The 22,251-nt window shown below is 42.1% G+C and overlaps 1 protein-coding gene across 1 annotated transcript in view; it reads right to left on the bottom strand.

Moving 5' to 3' along the window:
• ROR1 (receptor tyrosine kinase like orphan receptor 1) overlaps window positions 1-22,251 on the bottom strand; it is a 421,847-nt gene that overhangs the window by 113,082 nt on the left and 286,514 nt on the right. The window contains exons 3-4 of the mRNA XM_021713621.1: window positions 14,200-14,487; window positions 13,487-13,517 (exon numbers count right to left, since the gene is read on the bottom strand). Of these exons, the coding sequence (XP_021569296.1) occupies window positions 13,487-13,517; window positions 14,200-14,487 (319 nt within the window). The remainder of the gene's footprint in view (window positions 1-13,486; window positions 13,518-14,199; window positions 14,488-22,251) is intronic.

Below are 22,251 nucleotides of genomic sequence, written 5' to 3'. Positions count from 1 at the left end.
AATGCTGTATCTGGGCACCACTCTGAGAGATTCTGCTTTGACCTGTCTGGGCTGGAACCTTGGTATAGGTAATTTATAAGGCTCCCTGAGTCATTCTAATGCACAGACTTAGTTGAGAAGCACTGTCCTAGATAATGGAACCCCAGTTGTTACTTTTGGAATATGTGTGAATGTTTGTGTGCACATAAGAGAGATAGAGATAGAGATAGAGATAGAGAGAGAGAGAGAGAGAGAGAGAGAGAGAGAGAGAGAGAAACAGAGACATAGAGAGGAAAGCAATGAGATAAAATTGTCAACACTGACCCTGGTAACACCCAGAAACTTGACAAAGAAAGAAAAAACCTGAACATCAGACTGAAAAAGTTGAATATGCCACCCCAAATTATGCTACATTGGCATACTGATTATTTTGAACTGAAGGCAGCTGAGAAAGAAAAGATGCAAGAAGTGTTCTGTGTCTTCCCCCTTTCTACCTAAAATCAGGTTATAAACTTCCCACGAGAAAGGTGTCCTCCCTAAAACCATGAAGAGGACAACATTCTTACCACAAGAGATGGACAGTTGATGCCAAGATGAATCTGTACAAACAAATCTTATTAAAATAAGACTTATTTTCCATCAGTTTCCTCCATATATTTCCTAGTCACTTTCCCACAATTTACCACCCAGCACAAATTCCTTTTTCCTTTGTCTTATCATGTCTTCACAATTTATTTGGTCTTTGTTAAAATGGTATATAAGCCTACAGGTCTACATGTGTTTGAGGTTTTTACTTCTTTCTATTAAGCCCCCAGTGTCTTTTAAAAATATTACCATCAAATAAAATTTGTATTTTTTTCTCCTGTTAATCTGTCTTTCATCAATTCAATTCATTGGTTCTAGCCACAGAACCTAAGAGGGAGAGGAAAAGTCCTTTTCCTCCTACAAAGCCAAAGGCTAATTACACCCCTTAAGGCAAAGAACTGATTTATACACAGCCAGCCTTTAACACCATCAAGATTATCCATAACATTTCATTAGTTATGTTTGTTGTGAGACTGGGTTTTTTATCTTAGAAATCTCTATGAGTATATAAGATGTGATGAAATCAATAACGAATCTGCATTCACAAGTCACACATGCAAACCAGAGTTCTCATTTTCCCAGCAGGGTCTACCAGTCGGGCAACAGGGTCAGCACTCTAAAAACATCCATGTGAAGATATCACTAGGCTGTCTCCACTACCACATCACGCTGCCTTCTTCTGCAGTCCTTAAGTCCAACTTAAAACAGAGGCGTTCAGCCCATAAATCAGGAAAATGAAGGAATATGGGAAGAAAACGTTGCTCTGTTTAGCAGGAGGCAAGCAGAGTCTGCTATTGACCAGTAAATTGAACAGTAATTTCTCCTTCACCCAAGCCACGGCCACTTCATAATTTGACAGGGAGTTTCCATGTTGGAATTCTCCACAAAACCTTTCTCACTGATGGAATCTGACTAGACAAGACCTTGTGTAGAATCAACAGAGCGGAAGCTCACAACAGATACAAGAGGGCTAATAACACCTCAGGGCAGAGAAAGACAAGGGAGCAAATTGCATAAAATTCATAACAACGAGAGATCTGATTATACTAGGGGAAATAATAAATTGCATTTCAATTAGTCATCAAAGTTAAAGAAACGTTACGAGACACTGAGCCCAAGTGCTTCAGTTTGCAAGTAAGGAAACCTGGGGCCCAGAGAAGGTAAGCAATTTGCCCAGGGTCACCAGCTAAAGAATGACACAGAAAGGACTAGGGCTCAGACAGGTGCCTTTTCTCTAAACCCTTGCTTCTCAAAGCGTGGGAACCAGCAGCACCAACACCTTCTGAATGTGTGTTAGAAATGCAGATTCTTATGCCTTATCCTAGACTTGCTCTTTTAAAATCTGCATTTCAAAAGCATCCCCAGGGGATTCATAGGAACATTAAAATTGGAGACACACTGCTCTAAACTGTACTTTAATTCCTTGGGGGTTTTCACTGGCCTATGGTTTGGGTTGCAAGAGAGATTTTCTCCACTTCTCGAGCATTCCCTAATCTGGAACCCAGGGAAGAAGCTGATATTAAAACTCACAAACACAGGAAAGTGTAAATGATGTAGAACGAGGACTTTTACATTGATGTTGTTGCCTGACACCCACTTCTATGCCTTAAAAAAAAAACCCAGCTTGGAACTTAGAAACAACTTGCTAAAAATGTGTTGAGCGTGCGCGCGCGCACACACACACACACACACACACAAACTAAAAACCTTTGCCATATGTGGAGAAAAGCTTTCAGGACAGAGACCTTCAGTGTTCAATCTAACACATATTTGTTGAGTATCTATTATGTGCTTGGTGCTGTGCTAGGTGTGGAAAGACGTTCATGTCTAACCCATAGACCGAGAAGCTCATGGTCTGGTGGACAAGCTTTCAGAAATCGTACTCCTAGAGGCAAGACTATATCTTCCCCCTTCTCCCTTTAAATATGCCCTGCACACAAAGATACCCCTTGCCAATGTTCGCAAGTGTCGTTGTAATTGGAAGCTTTCCACACCCTATTCATACAGTGGAGATTGCTGAGTGTTGGGGGGTGGATTGGGACATAAGAGCTTGGCTTCTCAACCTTCTGTACTTTTGGCTCTCTCCCGCTGGGGATTGGGAAATCCTTCTTATCTAATCTCTCCACATTCCCTCCATCTGCCCCTTCTCTGCAGAGTGCTGAGTCTATGGCAGTTTGATAAAGAGACGGAGGTCAGATATTCGCTGGTGCAAGGGCCCGCTGCATCCCGGCCCAGCTGCCAAGTGACTTCCTGGTCTCCTCTCTGCACCAGCCCTCACCCCTGAACTGCCTGAGTAGCTGTGTTGAAAGTTATCCTTGAGTTTATCTTGAGTTGGATATTACATTATCACTTTCTGGGTTGGGCCGGCACCCAGCTACACTTCTTCACTACGCTAAGACGTGGAAACAGATAAAAGAGGAAAATAATTCATCAAAGACTGGTCACTTTGTCTTTCTGCAGAAAGGAACTTCTGCCAAAGGCAATGAGAGAAAAGGAAATAGAGGCTTCAAGGTCTCTGGTTGGGCTCACAGCTGGGAATACAGTCCTACAGAACTCTGGTCTAGAACGAAGGCACAGCCTCTTGGCTTAGGTAGCAACGATGACTGATGGGGAAGATGATGAGGGTAGTCAGCATCATTAAGTCCCTAACATGTGCCAGGCATAGTGCTAGTTGCTATACAGGCATCTCCTAATTGTTTCACTTAATCTTCTCAACAACCCTATGAGACTATGAGAGAGATGTTTTTTGTTTTGTTTCGCTTTGTTTTTACCCTGCCCTTTTAACGGAATGATTCTGCAGGAGACCTCAAGAGGGTAAAAGGATAAACCAAAACAACCCCCCCAACTTAAACTCATTCAATGCCAATTTTATAACGAGTCCCCATTGGAGGATTTCTCATATGTCATAAGATAGGTGAGAGAGTGGATAGACGGAAAAGAAGCTGAGGCCAGTAGCAGCGGCTCAAGCCTGTCATCCCAGCACTTTGGGAGGCCGAGGCAAGATGATTGCCTGGGCCCAGGGGTTTGAGACCAACCTGGGCAATTTGGTGAGACCTCATTGCTACTAAATCAAAATTAGCTGGGTGTGGTGGCGCATACTTGTGGTTCCTGCTATTTGGAAGATTGAGGCTGTGTGGCCGTAAGTGTGTCACTGCGCTCCAGCCTGGGCAACAGAGTGAGACTCTGATTCAAAAAAAAAAAAAAAAGAAAAGAGAAGAAGTTGAAATTTGTGAAGAATGGAATTTTGTGACATTTTACTTGCCCTCTTCCCATTTTCCTTTCAAGTGGTCCTTTCTGTGGTGACCTTGAAAACCAGCAACCTGGCTGGACTCGTGACTCAGCCTGTCATCCCAGCACTTTGAGAGGCCGAGGCGAGTGGACTGCCTGAGCCCGTGGGTTCGAGATCAGCCCGGACAACTTGGCAAGACCTTGTCTCTACAATAAATAATAATAACAAAATTAGCCGGGCGTGGTAGTGTGCCTATATTTCCGGCTCCTTGGAAGGCTGAGTTGGAAGGCTCCGGTGGGAGCCCATCAGGTCAACGCTGGGGTAGCTATGAGTGTGCCACTGCACTCCAGCCTGGATGATAGAGTGAGATTCCTACTCAAAAAAAAAAAAAAAGTTCAAAGGGAGACTCTAAGGAATAAGCTGTCCATAGGAGATTTTGAAAACTTCGGACATATTCCTGGGGATATGGAAGGGCACAGATATGAACGGGACTGAGCTAAGAAAGCCCCATTTTCTCACCTCTGGCTAGCTTGGAGGCCCTACACCAGCAGGACATGAGAGCACAGGCAGAGATGCCAACTGCTGGAGAGCTAAAGGCATGCCCCAAACACACATGGAACCCCTTGCCAAAGGGTGAGAAACTCACTGGTTTAGGGAAATCTCTGTCCAATCACCAACTGGTCACCAGGCTAACTGAGCAGAGACTTCAGTAGCCACGCATGGCAGAGAATACAGACTCTACAGAATGAGTCCAGAAAATTCGTGAAACAAATGGTAACAAAACACACAGCAATATCAGAGGGAAAGTTGATCTGATTTTCAGAGTTGCCACATTACACTATTTAAACATTCAATTTTATTTGAAAAGACCCAACAAAGTTGGCAAACCTTAGACAAGTTAGTCTGACCAAGAAAAAAGAGATACAGGTTACTAAAATCAGGAATAAAAGAAAGACTATAATTACTTATGCTACAGAAATTAAAAGAATGATAAAGGACTACATGCCAACATCTTAGACAATTTAGACAAAATGGACAAATTCCTAGAAAGACACAAACTACCATTCAAGAAGAAACAGAAAGTTTGAATAGACCTATAGCAAGGAAAACAATTAATTTAGTAGTTTTAACACTTCTCAGGCCCAGATGGCTTTTCTCGTGAATTATACCAAATATTTAAAAAATTAACACAAATCCTTCAAAAGCTCTTCTAAAAAAAAAAAAAAAGACAAGAGAATACTTCCCAACTCATAGTAAGAGGCCAATATTATTCTGATATTAGAACTAGACAAAGACACACCAAGAAAACTACAGACCAATATCTTTTATAAACATAAACTCAAAAATCCTCAACAAAATATCACCCAGCTGAATCCAGCAACATATAAAAAAAAATTATGCACCATGGCTGGGTGGGAATTATTCCAAGAATATAAGTTTAGTTTAACATACAAAATCAATTAATGTAATACGCCACAATAATATAATAAAGAACCAAAAAAACACCATGATCATTTCTCTGTAATGGATACAGAAAAAACAATTGACAAAATCTAAACATTCATAAAAATAATTTAAAACACAACAAAATAAGAATAAAAGGGAACTTTCTCAACCTGATAAATGGCATCTACAAAAAACCACAGCTAACATCATACTCAATGGTGAAAGACTGAAAGCTTTTTCCTTAAGATAAGGAAAAAGACCAGGATGTCCACCTTCACCACTTCTATTCAACATTGTATAAGAGGTTATATCCAGGGCAAATATGAAAAAAAAAAAAAAAGAAGCAAGTGGCACCCAGAATGGAAAAGAAAGAAGCAAAACAATTTCAATTTGCAGATGACATGAACTTATAGGTAGAAAATCCTAAGGAGTTCACACACAAAACAAAAACTACAACAACAAAAAACTGCTAGAGATAAATAAGCATGTTAGCAGGAGTGCAGGTATAAGTTAGCAAGGGTAAGGCATACAATCAATATACAAAAACGAATTATATTTCTACACAGTAGCAATGGATACTCTGAAATGATATTAAGAAAATAATTCCAAGCTGGGCTCGGTGGCTCAGCCTGTAATCCCGCGCTTTGGGAGGCCGAGATGAGTGGATTGTCTGAGCCCGCAGGTTTGAGACCCGCACGGGCAACTTGGCGAGACCTCATCTCTACAATAAATCAAAAAATCAGCCGGGCATGGTAGCACGTGCCTGTAATTCCGGCTACTCAGAAGGCTGAGGCAGAAGGATCGCTGGAGCCCAGTGGGTCGAGGCTGTGGTGGCCGGGAGCGGCCACTGCACTCCAGTCTGGGTGACAGAGTAAGACTCAAAAATAAAAAAAGAAAACAATTCCATTTACAACAGCATGAAAGACAATAAGATGGGAATAACTTCAACAAAAAGGAGAAAATTTGACACTAAAATCTACAAAACATCTTTTAGAGAAATTAAATAAATAGCAAGACACCTTATGTTCATGGATTGGAAGATTTAATGTTTAGATGGCAATACTTCTCAAATTAATCTAGAGATTTAATGTCATCCCTATTGGAGCTCCAGCTAAATTTTTAGCAGAAATTAGTAAACTGATCCTAAAATTCATATGGAGATATGAGACCCAGAATAGCTGTCTCCCAAACAAAACAAAACAAAACAAAACAACACATACACACACAAAAAAACTTGAGAAAGAGGAACAATACTGAAGGATGTAACGACCAGTTTTATGTGCTTACTTCACAAGGTATAATTCCCAGTTATTCAAACATTAGTTTAGGTGTTGCTGTGAAGGTACTTTATAGATACGATTGGCATCTACAGTCAATTGACTGGTCGAAAGAGGTCATCCTTGATAATTTTGGTGGGCGTGATCTAATCATTTGAAAGTCCTTGACAGCAGAAGTGAGTTTCCCTAAGAAAAAGAAATGCTACCTATCGACTGCAGCATGAGCAACTGCCCAAGAGTTTCTAGCCTGCTCCTTCTGACTCACTTCCTTATGGATTTTGGATATAGCTTCCCAAGCCACACAGTCACATAAGCAAATTATTTGCAAGGAATCTCTTTACATATGTATACATATGCAGTTTTATCCATTTGTTTCTTCAATGGAACGTTGGCTGATACAGAGGACTCACATTTCCAGATTTTGAAACTTGCTACAAACCTACAGTACTCTAGACAGTGTGGAACTACTGTAAGGATAGAAACACAGACACATGATCACTTGGTTTTAACAGGGTGCCAAGACAACTGAATGGGTAAAGCATAGTCTTTTTCCAACAAATATTCTTGGTCCAACTGGCTATCCACATGCAAAATAATGAACCTGGACTCTTACCTCATGCTATATACAGGAAGTAACTCAAAATATGGAAGAACTAAAACTATAAACTAAAGCTCTTAGAAGAAAACACAGGAGTAAATCTTTGTGACCCTGCACTAGCCAATCGTTTTTCAAAAGTACACATAACCAAAGCAAAGGTAATAAACTATACTTCATCAAAACTTTAAAAAAATGTGTTTTAAAGAACACTATTAAATAAATGAAAAGACAATCTGTAGAATGAGGGAAAATATGTACTAATCATATATCTGAAAAGGGTATATATTCAAAATCAATAACTCTTACAACTCAGGAATAAAAAGTCAAATAAGTTAATTTAAAACATGGGTAAAGAATTGGCAAACACGACAGCCAAGAAGCACATGGAAAGACGCTCAACACCATGAGTCACTAGGAAAATGCAAATCAAAGCCACAGTGAGACATCACTTCGCACCCACTAGGATGGCTGTAATAAATAAATGCACACATAATTAAATAAATATTTTTTTAAAGAGAAAAAGTGTTAAAGAGAATGTGGAGAAATTGGAACACTTATACTATCCTTCTGCAAATATAAAAATGATGCAGCCCCTTGGAAAACAGTTTGCAGTTCTTCAAAAACTAAATATAGAATGACCATATTCCCTAAGAATTCTACTCCTAGGCGTACACCCAAGAGAACTGAAAACATAAACTCTATACAAACTTATACATGAACGATCACTGCAGCACTATTCAGAACAGGCAAAAAGTGGAAGCAACCCAAATGTTCATCCACAATAAGTAGATAAACTAAATGTGGTATAGCCATACAATTAAACACTATTCAGCCATAAAAAGGATAAAGTATTGATACATGATATCATGTAGATGAACCTCAAAACTATGATGCTAAATGAAAGAAGCCAGATGCAAATGCACAAGTACTGTATGTTCCTCCTTACATGAAATGTCCAGAATTGGCACATTCAGAGACACAAAATAAGTTAAAGGCTACTACGGCTGGGAGAAGTTTCTTTCTGAGATGATGAAAGTGTTCTAAAATAAGAGAGTAAGCCGGGCTCGGTGGCTCAGTCCGGAATTCCGCGCTTTGGGAGGCTGAGGTGAGTGGATTGCCTGAGCCCGCGGGTTTGAGACCCGCCTGGGCAACTTGGTGAGACCTCATCTCTACAATAAAAAAAAAAAAAAATCAGCCAGGCATGGTAGCACATGCCTGTAATTCCAGCTACTCGGAAGGCTGAGGCGGAAGGATCACCGGAGCCCAGCAGGTCTAGGCTGCGGTGGCTGGGAGCGGCCACTGCACTCCAGTCTGGGCGACAGAGTGAGACTCCGACTCAAAAAAAAAAGAGAGTAGTGAGGGTCACACAACTCTGAATATAATAAAAACATTGACTTGAACACTTTAGTGAATTTTATAGTGAAATATATCTCAGTAAAAATGATTTAATTAAAAAAGGGAGCGATCCCTGCCCTGGGCCTATATATGAGAAAACACACAGAGAACACAAGTAATAAGAATAAAGAGTACATGTGTAGAAACAAAGAACGGGAATACTGCATGTTCTCACTCACAAGTGAGACCTGAACATTAATCACATTAGCACAAGGGAGGGATCAACAGTCACCAGACACTGCCAGGGAAGGGGAGGGGGCATGTAACATCGCAAAGGGTACCGGTCCTAAACCAGGGGAAGTGAAAACCAGGTGGAGGCCCAGACTTTACCTGCACGCAGCCTACTTGTGTAGCTAATCCAGGCTTGTATCCCACATCTCTATTTAGAAAACAGAAAAGCGTACACACGGGACCCTCTGCTTCTTAGAATCAGTGCTGGTGCAGTGTACCCATAACCTTGAACATCCGTTCCTGTGACTAGCACTGTTCTGACCCAGGGGATGCTTCTCTACACCTTGTGCCCTCTGTCCTTGGAACAGAAAGTGGCCATGATTGTGTACGAGGAAGGTTTTTTTGGGTTGCTCTGCCAGCAGAGAAGATAGACACAGCGCACAGGAAGGACTGCAGCGGTCAACACACTGTAGTAGAAAAAAAGATAAATTAACCAACTTGTCAAATTTGTCCTCCCAGTGTGAATGCAATAGATCTCTGCACAAGAAACCATCATTCCCAACATTACCAAGCATCCACTTTTTTCGTATTCCAATCAATGCTCCGAAAGCTCTCACAAATTAGAATAATATTTGCAAGAGTTTCACAGTGGCTGGCAAGATTTTCGGTTATGGGTTGAACTGGGCCCTGCAAATTGGTATGCTGGAGTCTTAATCCCCAGTACCTCACAACGTGACTTTATTTGGAAACAGGGTCTTTACAGAAGTAAAGGAATTAAAATGAGGTCATCAGGGTGGGTTCTAATCCAATATGACCTGTGGCATGTCAACATCAAGGCAGAGGTCAGGATGATGCATTCACAAGCCAATGAATATCAAAAAAATGCAGACAATTTCCAGAAGAGAGAAATCCTTTCTCACAGTCCTCAGCAGGAACCTACCCAACAGACACCTTGATCTCGGACTTCCAGTCTCCAGAATTGTGAGATACTAAATTTCTGTGGTTTAGCCATACAGTTTGTGGTATGTTGTTACAGAAGCCCCAGGAAATGAATACTTCAAACAATTCATATTATTCTTCAATTTGTACATACCTAGGATAATGTGTGAAGCATGACACTGACGTATATAATGAAATTACAATATTTTGTAATATAGTCTATCATAAAGATTACTTTCATATATGATTCCGTTTCTATGTTTGATCATGGTACATAAAATTCTTAGTTCATTTTCAAATTGAAATTTTGCTTTAGGAATTTTATTGATAACTATAGTTACTACTGGTTCAGGGAAATAAAGTTTTTCCAAATTAAAATTCATTTTAAAAACTAGGAATTACAATGATTCAGAAAGGTGTGTCTAAGATAGCATCATTATCAGCAGACTGCACACTGTTAAAGTCTTGTATAAAACAACTTAGGGAGGCATTTTGCTAAAATGAAGACAAAAAACATGTTTTATGGAAGTAATATATAACAATCTGTGATTTATATATAATATCTCTGGCCTATGAACAGAATATTCAGACATGCATAATAATAATTAGTCATTTTTTGATATTTCCTGGCTTTCAGTCATAAAAAAACCCATAACTTTACATGTATTTTTAAATTTTGTCATTATGAAGGTATATGGGTCACCGTGGGAGGACAGAACATATTTTATTTCACCATTTTGCTAGCTTGATTTATAACCTCTAAATATTTAGATGTGTGGTATGTGGACTCCACCTGTACTCGCATCTCAGGCCCTGTAATTGTTAGGGATGGGCCCAGCAATAACAGAAGAAATGAAGCCTGAAGCTGGAAACAGTAACAACGCAAACCTCAAACTTGCTTCTCCTATCATCGAAAGCACCATGTGAAAGCTTCAGGTGAAAACCCGATGCAGACCTTCAAAGGCAGCGACAAGTGCCTTCCCAGGTCACAGTCCCAAGGGCCCTGCAAACCTTTCCCAGGCAAGTTTGAGGCGCTCTGATCTCACCAGGCTTCATACACCTAGTACATCTCACAGTTCAGATGGTCTGAAGGTTGGGGTTGTGTCATGGATATTCATTTTATCTCCTTTGCAGTATCTCTGTGCCACTTGTAAATCAACAGAGCAACGAAAACCGCACTTCACTCTTTGGGAAAATTTGACGAAAAAGCCTTCAGAGGGACCTCTGACATTGTGTTAGTCCCTGCAGTTATTATGTTGTTATCTTCTGCTTGTCCCCTTGTGGCTAGGGTTGGCTGCTATCGAGGGCTATGAAGCTAGGGGTGGGAATCAGCTTTTTGGGGGCGAGGTAGTCTTAGGAAGGGAGGAACTGTTAGAGACAGGGTAGGTGGTGGCAACTGAGAAAGGAGAAAAAAGCAGGATACCTCACTGGTTTCTAAGACAAAGTAAAAAAAAAGGGCATCAAAGTGCTAGCTAGAAATGCCCCAAAGAGGCTAGAGATTAAACTGCAAAAGACCCCATGGGATTTCTATCTTGGATTGTATTTTATTGTCACTCCCCACAAGCAAACACGGCAACTCTACATTCCATGATACTGCTGACTAATGCAATGGATTACAAGACAGCTAACATAAAACATAGGTACCCAACATCAAAGGATACTGTCAGCTGTTCTTGAGTAACTTTTTTTTTTTTGACTGGAGTCTCACTCTGTCACCCAGACTGATGGCCCCCCTAGCATCGACCTGCTAGGCTCTGGCGATCCATCTGCTTTAGCCTTCCAAGTAGCCGGAATTACAGGCGCGTGCTACCAACGGCCAGGTAATTTTTTATTTTATTTTATTGTAGAGACAAGGTCTCACCAAGTTGCCTGGGCTGGTCTCGAACCCACAGGCTCAGGCAATCCACTTGCCTCGGCCTTCCAAAGTGCTGGGATGACAGGCTGAGCCACCGGACTTGAGCATCTTTAGGAATTTCAATACCCTCTCCATAGATATCAGTTCACAAAAGTGGCATCTTTGCAGAAAATGAAAACCCATGAAAAACTTGGACTGGCTTCATCAGAAAGACGGCAGCAAAGAACGATTGAAAACCTTAAGAAAGGCCAGGCTTGGGGTTCAGCCTGTAATCCCGTGCCTTTGGGAGGCCGAGGTGAGTGGATTGCCTGAGTCCGTGGGTTCGAGACCCACCTGGGCAACTTGGCGAGACCTCATCTCTACAATAAAATCAAAAAAATTAGCCAGGTGTGGTAGCAGGCTCCTGTAGTTCCAGCTACTTGGGAAGCTGAGGCGGAAGGATTGCCGGGGCCCTGCAGGTCAAGGCTGCGGTGGCCGGGAGCGGCCACTGCACTCCTGTCTGGGCGACAAAGTGAGACTCCAACTCAAAAAAAAAAAAGAAAAAAAAGAAAACTTCAAGAAGTAGGATACAGAAGTCTTTAAAAATAACTGATAACACAAAAGGAACTTGAATGCAAATACAACAGGCTGAAAGTCAATCACCTGGCACTTACTAGTGAAGTCAGATTAGTGAACCACATTAATCAACCTGGGATACAGATTATCAACCACATTTGAAACACAGATTAACAGAAACAAATAAAGTACCAGTGCGGGAGGCATTTTTACAAGTAACCAAAGTCTTAATCTTTGTTTAAATAAGACTTCAAAAGGATTCCACATATAACCAATGATGAGACCCTTAAAAAATAAATAAATAAATAAAGATTAGCTTCAAGAAATGCAAGGCTGAGCAAACCAAACTTCTGACCTGTTTAAAGATCGATCAGCATTTTCTACCCGGGCAAGGAGAATGCAATTAGCACTTGGGTGATTTTAAAGACTCTTACAGTTGCCTTTAACTGGCTGATGAAACAGCAGATCAGCGTGGCTGCAGGCCAATGTTTATTTTTACCCATTACCTATTTTACTAATGGGATTGTGGGCTACTGGGCCTCCAGGCACACACAAATGTATTAAAATACCCCACACTGTAATTAAGTGGCACAGAGGGGATTGGAACAAATTATGTGGCTGTTATATTTGCCATGGGTGTAGTCTAGGTCAGATATTTTGATGCTCTTGTGAAAAAAAAAAATGAAGCAAACTTCAGAAGTCTACAGAGTAGGGAGGGCACTTTCTCACAGAGCCAGAGTTTTAATAAATGTGTCTTCCCCTCCCAGCCCCACAAAATAAAGACATACATGAAGAAAAATTTCTCAAGTGGATACTCTTAGAGTAAAAGATGAGAATCGCTCAGCTAGAAAAAAGGCCAAATGCATCCACAATAGTAACAGTGAAACAATTTGGATCTTTGAACTCCACTAACAAGGGACTTGAAATGAATCAAACTTCCACAGACTCCCAATTCACGCTTGGGGCTTTCCTCCACAATGTAAGTTAGAGCTTCTGCCTCTGAGTTTCTTACAGGGAATAGAAAACAACGTGATTACCTAATTGTTGCCCCGGTCAATAACTAAAGCATCAGAAATGCTTGCAGAAATGTAGAACGCACCCTTTTAGCTAAGTGAAAGTAAACGTTTCTATGCCAGCATTCTATCAATGTTAGTTTGATTTTTACCAAATTCATTATTGCCACTAAATGTTAGATTCCTTCTAAAACAGTAAATGGAGGAAGATTTTTGCTCTGATCATTCAGAATCCACATTAGTGTTTGAGATTTCTGCCAATGATGGTCTCCTGTAAATTTTAACAGCAGAGGAAAAGCAAGCTGGAATGAGGACAGGGCGAAACTGAATGACATCTGGAAACACATTGTTTAGGCCCAAGCAGAGGACAACATTGCCTTTTTCCGGGGGAAAACTATGAAGAAGTACTTAGAAATGATAAGTAAGGAGACACAAAGTACTCACGAGTATCCTGGACTTGCAGTGGGAGGAGGGCCTGAAGAAATGGAAGAAAAAAAAAAAGAAACAATCAGTTTGGGTTACTGAAGGGGGAGCATGGGTACAGTGAAACCATTACAAATTAAAGTTCCCAGCCACCCAGAGGTGATATTTATTTATTTTTCTGGAATTCAGTGTTTTGCTCCAGTTCCCCCCAGCCTCCTCTATGAAAAAGCATGCCAGTGAGAATGTGTCTGTATTTCACAGTTCAGAGTCTGAAAAACGCTCAGACTGCTAAAAAATGAGTCAACAGAGCAGGCATCCTCAAACTACGCAGGGAGTTTCCAACAGGAGCCTGAGTGATGGTCTGAGGGTATTAATGACAACAGAAAGTGGGGCTTCCTTCCAGTCTGATGGCAGCCAGACAGAAAAGAGATATGCCTGCAGCAAGTACTCCCGTTTTCCCTGGACAAGGTGGCTTCGATAGGGGCTGCGAGGTCAGAAAGATCTGGACTCCATTTCCACTCTGCTGTTGACGAGCTGGGCAACATGGTCATTAACTGCTGGGCCTCAGTTTATTTATTTGTAAAATGGGTACAATTGGAGCAGCTTTAGGGCGGTGGGCACAAAGTACATGCTCAGTATGTGATAATTCCCTCCTTCCTCGTCCCTGTGGACTCTAGTCATTCTGCCGCCTTGGGCTGAGGGTCGAAGGCCATCCCCAGGACGAGGCTGCTTACCAAACTTGACAAACAAGACTCCCGTGGTAGAAACCACCTTCTTGCCATTGGTTGCCACGCACTGGAAGTAGCCCGTGTCCGTGGTGTCAAGGTTTCTGATCCGCAGCCGAGAGCCGTAGTTGGTGGCCCGAAAGGAAATTCTCCGGGGCTCCTGGACCACAGGCGCGTCATTTTTGAACCAGCGGATGGTGGGAGGTGGATTCCCAGAGACTTTGCAGTGCAGTTCTGCGGTCTGGCCCAGGGACGTGGTGATGTTATTCATTGGCTCTTCCAGGGTCAGGTAGGAATCTGTGAGCACAGGAGGAAGGAGGCAGGTGAGAGGGGCAGGTAGCACCTTGGCCCACCCAAGCCCAGTCCAGCATGCCCTCAGGATCCCAGGCAGAGCAGGAGAGCCACGTGAGACAGACCAGGCACTGAATGACGCCATTCACCAAGACCCCGTGAGTACTAAGGGCTTGCTGCTTAGAAGGAAGCTTGCCACGCATCAGAGGATGAAAGCCAAAGTTTCCAAATGACTCCACAGAACCCGTGGATGAATGTATATCCTAAGCCGAGGCAAAATGAGCTTTTGTGCTTCAGATGATAAAAACAATATAAGCGCCTTGTTATAAAAATAGCAAAGAAGGGAAAAACAGAAAAGTTCACCTCAAAATAACACAAGTCATAACATTCGGGCCAACATCCCTCCAGCCTGTCCACTTTTGATACGAAAGACATCACAAACTGGAAAAGCAGAAGCAACACATTTATATTCCTGTGGCACAAGATCGGGGAGGATGTCTAAAACCTTCTGGATAGTGAGGACATCAAGGTTGTGAAGGCCAGGTCAGAGGCAGGCAAAGTGACAGGGCAGTGACATTTCTACGGTGATACTCATACCAACCATAATGTGTCACCCTATGTCATTCTTTCGATTACATAGAGAGAAACTCAATTCAATACCCAGTACTGTGCGATATACAGATCTTAGTGATACCATGCCAGAATATTGAGAAATGCATACACTCATGTAACCAATGCCCTATCTTGATAGAACATCAACACCTTGGAAGCACCCTCCCTAGTCCTTTGTAGTCAGCCCCTGCTCCCAGCCACTCCCTCCCACCTCAGCCCTAGGCAGCTGCTGTTCTGATTTCTGTCAACATAGATTCATTCGGCTTGTTCCAGAACCTCATATAAATGGAACCATGCAGCCTGGGCATTTTGCATTTGGCTTCTTTTAAGATTTATTGCATTACAAATTTCGATAATGGAATCAGTTTTATCTGAGCTTATTCTTCAATAAATTATGTTTAAATATCACACTGATATTAGCTGTGGAATCCAGTTGCAGAGAAAGTAATTAATTTAATTAAAAAAATTAAGTTCCTTTAAAAAAATTGCTCTGTTATTTCTGTGTATGGAGTTTTCTTTGGTTTTATTTTTCCTGACCACCCACCCTTGGGTGGGTCCCTCACCATGCCCTCTTATTGCCCGATGTCTTTCCCTCGTTCCAAACCTGGGATGGCTTATTTGGCAGCCGTCATCAGGGATATGAGTCCCTTAAGGGCAGACATGGGAATGTTTTGGTCATCACTGCATCCTCAGTGCACACTCATGGCCAACAGAACTTTTCGCAATGTTAAAATTGCTATAATCTGCATTGCCCAATTGGTAACTACGAGTCATAGATGGCTTATTGAGGCTCATGAAATACGACTAGAGCAACTGAAAATCTGAATTCTTAAGTTTAAATCTAATAGCCACATGTGGCTGGTGGCTACTAGATTAGCACAGGTAGAGCACAGTAAACAAGCTGAATTTAATGGAACTTGATTGAAAAATAACCTTTTTTAAAAAAAGCTATTCAACTGGGTAATTTAATTGACCAAATGCCTGTAAAATGAGTTCATAAATGCTAAAAAATAACTGATTCATTATTTGTTTTAATTTTCCACAAAAAACAAAATCAGGGAGGGGTGTTGCTAATGCCTGGACACCCCCACAGGAGTGTGTCATGCATATGAATAGCATTTATCACACATGTGCAGTAGAAAAGAGATTATACGTGACCATCACTTGTGTTACCACAATGACACTTTTCATCTCACTTAAACCAATGAATAATTATCCTTCAAATGGAATCATGAGCCCATAAACAATCTTGCTAATGCTCTGCTTCCTTATATTTCTATATTGACCTCTATCTTTGGGCATGTTTCTATAATCTATATGCATCAATACTCAATCAGTGAATTTGTGTGCTCACGGACATAAACACATGTGTTCCCAAAACGTTTGCTGTATGCCCAGATAGTATAGCGACTAATTAGCAAGCAGATGGCTTTATGAGAGCCCCATCTGATACCTTGAGAATGGATAACTATGCACCCTCTGTAGAGAGATATTTAGAAATAGCAATCACATCACAACACCACCATAAGCAGAGTGATTGGGCAGGTTCTGGAATTTGATTGGCTGGTCAGCCCCTTGCCTAATCATGTGACCTTGGGTCAATTACTTAACCTCTACATACCTCAGTTTAACCAACTGAAAAATAGGAATAATAAACAGACTTCCTCCTGAGAAAACTATCGAGAATTAAAATTAAGTTGGGTGACACCTGTGAAATACTTAAACCAGCATTTAGCAAAAAGTAAGCACTCCCATATATTATTAACATTGTTACTATTTTTTTATAATAATAACTTCTGTATAATGCTTTTGGGGTTATGAAATGTTTTCATAGTCTGTCTCCGTTTATCCTCTGACAATCTGGGGAAGTAGAAAAGGCATATTAATTGCCATGATCTCCAGCTGCAGATGAGGAAATCATATCTTGGGTTAGCCAACTTGCCACATGGGCATGGCAGTCAACTGGCTGAAGATTCCGTCACTCACGGCTGTCACTCCCCAGGCTCAGCCAACCCCCTGCACAAAGTCCAACTGAGGTAGCTGGCTGATACAGCACCAATAATAAGCTATTCTATTTTGAAATCCTGTCACAAGCAGGGCTTTACTTTGGTAGTTACCTGTACAGTCACCCTGCAAGGGAGAAGTTGTTACCACTGTTTTACAATGAAGAAACCTAGGATTCGAGAGGTTAAGTGACTTGCCCTAGGCCTTGAGGCTAAACTGAGGTCCAACTTACAACTCACTTTTTGCACCACCTGACTCTGGTAGCTTGAGCCCCATTTAGGGCTGGGCACAGAGTTGGAATTTATTCCCTAAACAACGGTGTGCCCTGGACACACATATACCCACAGGGCCGTGCTCTTCCCCTAACCCCAGCCAGGACTGCCTGGTTAAGGGATTCAAGCTTCAGCCATGGGTACTGGCTGGTGTTCCCATCTCCCTCCAGAGGCCAAGTACCTCACTTCACCTGATCAGCTCTATATTAAATCTATCTAACAACAAAAATGCGGGTTACAGGGCACCTTGAAATCAGCATAGCACCTGGCCCAAGCAGTGTTTTCAGAGAGAACAAAGGAAATTGTTTACTGAACAAAGGAGCCTTGCCGCAAAAAGGGCATTTGTTTTAACTCCTCCCTGACAAAGAAGGAGGCTCAGATTTGTTTGCCATCCGTAGCTGCTCACTTAGTAAGCAGAACTAGCAAATGGTCTGGTCCTCGGTTTGGCGAAGATCAGAAGCATCAGGACAGTGTTTTGCCTAAACAACGTGAAAACCTTCTGTGACTGGAATTTTTTTTAAAAAGCATGTCTGTATCACTGACTGCCTGCTCTCTTTCCTGTTGTTGATAAGCCCCTGACCATGATCCACTGTCTTCCCAGCACCAGCTGGATCCTTCTGTAGCAGCCTTATGGGCCAGGCTAGGAGACCCACTCTCCTTTCTATAGCCAGTGCTTGGTGTGACCATTGTAGATTCTGGCCTCGTCATTCCTTTCAGAGAAACCCGGGCATCCTGGCAAGAAGGCATGGTGTAGAGGAAACTCACACACGGGATGCGAGTGACAGTCCTGCCACTAACTAGCCCTGTGTGTCAGGCAGTCCCTTCGCCTTCTTGGTCCTATGGGTCCTGCTCCTTCTGGGACAGTCTGCCTTTCCATACGGGCAGCTGCAAAACCGCTGGATGGCAGGCAGCAGGTGCGCACTGAACTTGAATGTCAGACAAAGAATCTGGTTCTTCTTCTTTTTTTTTTTTGCCAAGTGAACATTTGATAAGGAAAGTAATATGGATATAAGGTGCTTCTTCATTTAAACCTGGCTGCTTATCCTTTTTTCAGTGGTTTGATTCAATACCTCTGGCAATGTGTGCTTCAGCTGTGGGAAATATCTCATCCCTTTTTCCCTTCTTCCCTAGACTACAAATGTTGAGATGGCAGACAAGAGAGTGGGAGGTTAGGTAGAACCTGGCTTGAGAGGAAAAAATTCCAGTTCCACTGAATCTACCTCTGATTCTGTGCTCTTAAAAAACCTGTGTCTTCCTTCAATAATACTAGTAATAAGATGATAATGACAATGACAATGATGGTATAATAATGATGTGGCCAATAGCTAACACCTAAATGGTACTTATCATAGCAGTTATTGTTATGAACATTTTACACATGAGAATTCTAAGACACAGAGAGGGCAAGAAAGTTGTCCAAGATCACACAGACAGTAAGTAGGCATGAGATTTCAAACCAATATTTTGGCTTCAGAGTACATGCTCTAGAATAGAAGTTCTCAAACTTTTTGGTCTCAAGACCCCTATATGATCTTTAAAATACTGAGGGGATCCCCAAAAGAAAGTTTAAAAATATTTGTATTAATTTATTAAAAATAAAAAAGAGGCCAACTCCTTCGGGGTCCTCCCACTGTGGGAGCTTTCCTCTCCTCTTAAATCCTACTTTCAAAAAATAAAAATAAAATAAAAAAGAATCCCTTTATTTAACATAAATATTCTAATTAAAGTATTTAATGAAAAATAACAAGCCAGGCTCGGGGCTCAGCCTGTAATCCTGCGCCTTGGGAGGCTGAGGTGAGTGGATTACCTGGGCCTGTGGGTTCGAGACCCACCTGGACAACTTGGCAAGACCTCATCTCTACGATAAATCAAAAAAGTAGCCGGGCATGGTAGCGCGCGCCTGTAGTTCCAGCTACTTGGAAGGCGGAGGCGGAAGGATCCCGGAGCCCAGCAGGTTGAGGCTGCGGTGGCCGGGAGCAGTCACTGCACTCCAGTCTGGGCAACAGAGTGAGACTCCAACTCAACAACAACAACAAAAAAAGAACGACATTTTCCACATACATGCACCAACAACAGAGAAAAGGGGGCAATGTTTGTATTACTGCAAATCCATTATTTGCCATAAGAGCTGTATGCTCTGGTTTTAGCATTCACTCTGCTGGGATGTAATTTCGGTTGAAGAAAATCTCGTTTCACGCAGTTCGAAAAGGGAGGAGTATTTTGATGGTCTTTCAGATACTTTAGGATATTCTTTGATACGGCAACAAAATTTGACAAGTGGCGGTTTCTGAAAGGTTAACTGCAACGTGAAATCAGAAACCATATCAGGGACTTTTTTTTTTTTTTTGAGTTGGCGTCTTACTCCGTTGTCCAGGCTGGAGCACGGTGGCATGCTCATGGTCATCACAGCCTTGACCTGCTGGGTTCCGGCGATCCTTTTGCCTCAGTCTTCCAAGTAGCTGGAACTACAGGCATGCGCTAAATGCCTGGCTAATTTTTGATTTATTGTAGAGATGAGGTCTTGCTAAGTGGCCCGGGCTGGTCTTGAACTCATGGGCTCAGGCAAAAGGACCTTTAAATAATCTGTTACATTGAAATGGATTGATTGATCTTGCAGCTTGAATGAGTTCTCGCCCACGTACAATTTTGTAACACCGTGCATTTTGCCCATTTAGAAAATATTGGTTCGTTGAACTATGCACATCTTCCAAGTGTGGACACGATTATATAATATAGAAAATCCATATTCGTTACTGTCACCACCAGTGTCATCACCAAAGATCTGGAAGCTATTAAGATCATGATGGTGGTCTAAAAGTTCCCCCCAACTCTAATTTTTGCTTGAAAGTTCAAGTTTTATTATTGACAACTAATACTGTCTCCTGTTTCCTAGAAGTGGCAGGTTCATTATGTTCATTTTCAAGAATATTCAAGGATAACTAACCATAGTTTGTCAGTCATTCTTTGAAGTGAAGAGTGGCTGGTTCAGCTCAGAACTCAAATGCTTTTATTTAGGACAATCATAGTAATAGCACTTCAGTATTTAGCTGGAGTGCTTTATATACACTGCCCACGTTGCCATGTAGAAAATTTAAAAGATACATACGTACTCAAGGGCCAAGATTTAATAAAACTAATAATTTTACTGCTTCAAGGAAGACCTTCTTAATCACAATTGGCTTTTTTTTCTTGTCTTTTTTTTTTTTTTTTTTTGAGTCGAGGTCTCACTCTGTTGCCCGGGTTAGAGTGCAGTGGCATGATCACGATGATCACAGCTCATGACAGCCGCGACCTTCTGGGCTCAGGCCATCCTTCCGCCACAGCATCCCAAGCAGCTGAGATTACAGGTGTGCACCACCATGTCTGGCTAATTTTTTGTAGAGACGAGGTTTTGCTATGTTGCTCAGGCTAGCCTCGAACTCCTGGGCTCAAGCAATCTGTCTGCCTTGGGCTCCCCAAGTGTTGGGATTACAGGCGTGAGCCACCGCACTCAGCTACAGTTGACTTTTTTTATAAAACTACGTGTGTATGGCAGTGGAGCATATGAGGACCGTGAGTTTGGTGCAGTCTGCTGCCACCATCCGGGTTTGTGCTGAGGCCCCAGCAGTGCCACCCACCACTACTTTTGCACAACTAGGATGGGTAAACAGTGGTTCAGAGGACTTGCAAGTCCCAGAGTTAGTCTGCAAGCCTATCCCAGAGTTCACAGCTAACAAAAGGCAAAGCCAGAATTTGGACGCCAAGCCCAGTGCTCTTCCATCACACTCCACCCCCTTGGGTGTTAGGCCGGTGTGAGGCTCTCAGAACAAAATGGTTATCTCGGGCCCTAAGCACCGTGAGTCTGACCGCAGAGAGTGGCTTGTGTGGCATGTTTTCTATTTCCGAACAAGCAGTTTGGGGCCCCGGGGCAATTCCAAGTGATTGTGTCAGATCTGGGCACGAGTTTGGGACTCTGAATAAAATAAGATTTGTTGTTTTTGTAATGTAGGAACATGAAATGCCAATATGTTTTTCGTGCCATTTCCCCATTAACAATAGAAAGTGACAATCATAGCTAAGATATTTTTGAGCATTTACAAGGTGCCAAGCAGTGTTCTGAGCATCTCATGCACATTAACTTATTCAAACTTGAAAACAACACTACGAGGTAGACACCAGAATCACCCTCATTTTAGAGATAAGGAAACATAGACACAGAGAGGTTAAGTAATTGCCCGAAGTCACAGCCAGAAAGTGGCAGAGCCAGGCAGGACTCAAACCCAGGCCTTTGAACACCCAAGACCATACGATGATCCGATGCACCGTTTCAGACAACAGTCCTCCGTTGTCCTTTGCACCACCCACCACCAGGAATACAAACTGTTCTTGCCTTGTTCGGAGTTCATTGAGCACATGACAGTACCCACTGGCACTGGGAACAAACTAGGTCACCACTAATTGCTTATGACGTAACTGGAGGTCATCATCGAGAATGAGTTTTTTATTTTTATTTTTTTATTTTTTTTGAGTTGGAGTCTCACTCTGTCACCCAGACTGGAGTGCAGTGGCCGCTCCCACACCCGGTTAACTTTTTTTTTTAAATTTATTGTAGAGATGAGGTCTCTCTAAGTTGCCCAGGCGGGTCTCGAACCCGCAGGCTCAGGCAATCCACTCACCTCAGCCTCCCAAAGTGCAGGATTAAGAGCTGAGCCACCGAGACCGGCGAGAATGAGTTTTTTAAATACAGCACAGGCATCACTTATACCGAAGCCTCGTCAACCGAAAAAAGTGAACAGCAAGAAAAAAGAAGGTAGTTTATGAGCTCTCTGGGAACTGAGACGCGATTTCCTCCTTTTTTTTCCTTTTCATATTCCCCTCAGCACTCCATGTGTTATTGTGAACT

Source organism: Carlito syrichta, unplaced genomic scaffold, assembly GCF_000164805.1.
Source record: "Carlito syrichta isolate Samal-C Ts95f unplaced genomic scaffold, Tarsius_syrichta-2.0.1 Scaffold304635, whole genome shotgun sequence".
Lineage (NCBI taxonomy): Eukaryota > Metazoa > Chordata > Mammalia > Primates > Tarsiidae > Carlito > Carlito syrichta.
This window is presented reverse-complemented; position numbering and strand designations above follow the sequence as displayed.